The sequence below is a fragment of the Trichoplax adhaerens genome, genomic scaffold, assembly GCF_000150275.1.
Source record: "Trichoplax adhaerens TRIADscaffold_992 genomic scaffold, whole genome shotgun sequence".
Classification (NCBI taxonomy): domain Eukaryota; kingdom Metazoa; phylum Placozoa; class Uniplacotomia; order Trichoplacea; family Trichoplacidae; genus Trichoplax; species Trichoplax adhaerens.
This window is the reverse complement of record NW_002061417.1, coordinates 1-3,429: the sequence shown is the minus strand read 5'-3', so window position 1 is coordinate 3,429 and position 3,429 is coordinate 1. Positions and strand designations below refer to the sequence as shown.

Genomic DNA, 3,429 nt, shown 5'->3' with positions numbered 1-3,429 from the left:
CCATTTCTAGTTGGAAAAATCGGTCACCCTATTGGACTGCTGGCTTGAACGATCACTTATTGACCGTGGTGCAAAGGTAACTTAAAAAAGTAAGCTTTCCATTGGATAGAGTAATCGAGAGTTTAGGTCATGTCCAGGTGATCAGTTAACATCACCATTCCCTGTTGGCTACATCAACTGCATACTTCATAGATCTTACGTATTCATTTGTTCTATGCAGCCTATTTTGCAAACTTTGTAGCATATCTGTACGTAGATCATTAACGTTTTGACATCTGCAATGCAGTTGATTATCGCTATCGAAAAAGAAAATTGGAGCGATTAAGGATCCAACTACTACTGCAGTGTCTTGTAGCAGCCATCAAAGTCGACGCGGATTGCTGGTCTATATTCAGTAGTAGTGACCAAACACGATATCACGTCTGGTCAATAACCTATAAGTAATTAGCCTATCGTAAGCAACTGTTCTATCCAAGACTACTGTATTCTATGTTTCACTATAGTACTCGAAACGTACACGAATACTGACCACTACTACTGTTACTACAGCAACTGCAGTGGCATCCAGCCAAGAAGGCATTTCTAGCCAAATAGCCAACCAAGAAGGTTTTTCTAGCCAAATAGCCAGCCAAGAAGGCATTTCTAGCCAAATAGCTAGTCAAGAAGGCATTTCTAGCCAAATAACCAACCAAGAAGATTTTTCTAGCCAAATAGCCAGCCAAGAAGGCTTTTCTAGCCATATAGCCAGCCAAGAAGGCATCTCTAATCAAATAGCCAGCTAAGAAGGCATCTCTAGTCAAATAGCTAGCCAAATAGCCGGCCAAGAAGGCATTTCTAGCCATATAGCCAGCCAAGAAGGCATCTCTAGTCAAATAGCTAGCCAAATAACCAGCTAAGAAGGTATTTCTAGCCAAATAGCCAGCCAAGAAGGCATTCCTAGCCAAATAGCTAGTCAAGAAGGCATTTCTAGCCAAATAACCAACCAAGAAGATTTTTCTAGCCAAATAGCCAACCAAGAAGGTTTTTCTAGCCAAATAGCCAGCCAAGAAGGCATTTCTAGCCATATAGCCAGCCAAGAAGGCATCTCTAATCAAATAGCCAGCTAAGAAGGCATCTCTAGTCAAATAGCTAGCCAAATAGCCGGCCAAGAAGGCATTTCTAGCCATATAGCCAGCCAAGAAGGCATCTCTAGTCAAATAGCTAGCCAAATAACCAGCTAAGAAGGTATTTCTAGCCAAATAGCCGGCCAAGAAGGCATTTCTAGCCATATAGCCAGCCAAGAAGGCATCTCTAGTCAAATAGCTAGCCAAATAACCAGCTAAGAAGGTATTTCTAGCCAAATAGCTAGCCAAATAGCCAGCCAAGAAGGCATTTCTAGCCAAATAGCTAGTCAAGAAGGCATTTCTAGCCAAATAACCAACCAAGAAGATTTTTCTAGCCAAATAGCCAACCAAGAAGGCATTTCTAGCCATATAGCCAGCCAAGAAGGCATCTCTAATCAAATAGCCAGCTAAGAAGGCATCTCTAGTCAAATAGCTAGCCAAATAGCCGGCCAAGAAGGCATTTCTAGCCAAATAGCTAGTCAAGAAGGCATTTCTAGCCAAATAACCAACCAAGAAGATTTTTCTAGCCAAATAGCCAACCAAGAAGGTTTTTCTAGCCAAATAGCCAGCCAAGAAGGCATCTCTAGTCAAATAGCTAGCCAACTAACCAGCTAAGAAGGTATTTCTAGCCAAATAGCTAGCCAAATAGCCAGCCAAGAAGGCATTTCTAGCCAAATAGCCGACCAAGAAGGTTTTTCTAGCCAAATAGCCAGCCAAGAAGGCTTTTCTAGCCAAATAGCCAGCCGAGAAGGCAATTTCTAGCCAAATAGCCAGCCAAGAAGGCATCTCTAGTCAAATAGCTAGCCAAATAGCCAGCCAAGAAGGCATTTCTAGCCAATAACCAACCAAGAAGGCATTTCTAACCAAATAGCCAGCCAAGAAGGCTTTTCTAGCCAAATAGCCAGCCAATTGCGTAGAAGGAAATGCTCCTCAGCAATTCTATCATCACGTAGAATTAGCTAGTGGTAACTACCTGGTGTTTACAGTATTGCCGAACGATAGAAAGAATGATTGAATTATAACCTTGGAGATGATGGATAAAATGGAGTCAGATATAGATAAAAATCAAGTGCTATCCTATCATGAATTTAGCCATCATCAAGTTATTCGTGGCTCAGCTGAGCCATTTGCTGTAGCTTGTAGTTATGATTATATTTTTGTATCGATTAAATCGTGCCAGATTGATGTCTACGAATTACAAAATCCTCATCCACTTCAACAGCAGCAGCAACAACAACAACATCATCATTCTACCATTAACGTTGTTTATGCATTTAAAACTGCAGCTGTAGCTACCATCTTACAATATTGTCAAGTTGGTAATTATGTCGCCACGATCGAGCATGATTATAGTCCTAAATCAAAATTACCCGATGTTGCTAGGATTTATTTCAATTGGATCTCAGATGATATTAGTCGATCTCTTCATGTACGCAAATTAGATCAAAATCAGTATTATCGATTACCATTTGATCATGATAAACGTGTTATGGCTATTGAATTAGTACGCCATCAGCATTTAGTCAATTTATCATGTTGTCAAACTACTGGTAATATTGCTATCGCCATGGATCATGCAATCATGGTATTTGTCTTAGTTCAAGTGATTCATCCTGTCCATCAAGGTGGTGATGCAGTCGTTTATGAACCACAACATGCTATGGATATTCAATTACAACACGCTAATATTATCCATCTTGTCTTGTGCCAAAATTATTTGGCTTTGATAACACAGTATGAGTTTCAAATTGTTCAATTACATTTCTACCAGACCAACAATAATGGCCAACAGCAACAAGATCAATCTATCAATAATTGCAAAAATGATGACAACGATCCTAAGCAACATCATCATCAGCGCTCTTTACCAATCTTATCCAATCATCATGAACGCCAACTCATGCTACAAAATGCTAAACAATCCTCAACAACCATTGAAAAAGATCCTAATTTTGTTCAACTCGATTTAACAGGCTATCGTAATGGTGATGATAGCTTACAGACATTCTATCCATGCTATGTTAGCCAAAAAAATCATGCCGATCAATCCAACGATCCATCTCCATCGGTTGCAACTGTTATCTTACCTCATTTATTACGAAATCAAATTCGTTATGGAAATCATTACGATGGCATTAATTGCATTATTGGCCCTATAGTCCATGCTAAAAATCAAATCTTCAATGTTACTATCGATCCCACATATCAAAATTCAAATGATGTTGATGTAACTATTCTACTGTATAAAAAGTTAATGCATGGTAAAAATGACACCAAATTAAATACAACATCATTAAGATACATTTCCTTATTACCGACATATCGT

The 3,429-nt window shown here is 39.2% G+C and overlaps 1 protein-coding gene across 1 annotated transcript; it reads right to left on the bottom strand.

The window, feature by feature from the left end:
• Positions 1 to 497: 497 nt before the first annotated feature.
• TRIADDRAFT_62808 (uncharacterized protein) lies at positions 498 to 2,448 on the bottom strand (the record flags this gene model as incomplete). Its single annotated transcript, XM_002118764.1, has 3 exons — positions 498 to 1,684; positions 1,946 to 1,992; positions 2,408 to 2,448. The coding sequence occupies 3 exons, from the start codon at positions 2,446 to 2,448 to the stop codon at positions 498 to 500; spliced, it is 1,275 nt and encodes a 424-aa protein (XP_002118800.1).
• Between the last annotated feature and the right edge of the window lie 981 nt (positions 2,449 to 3,429).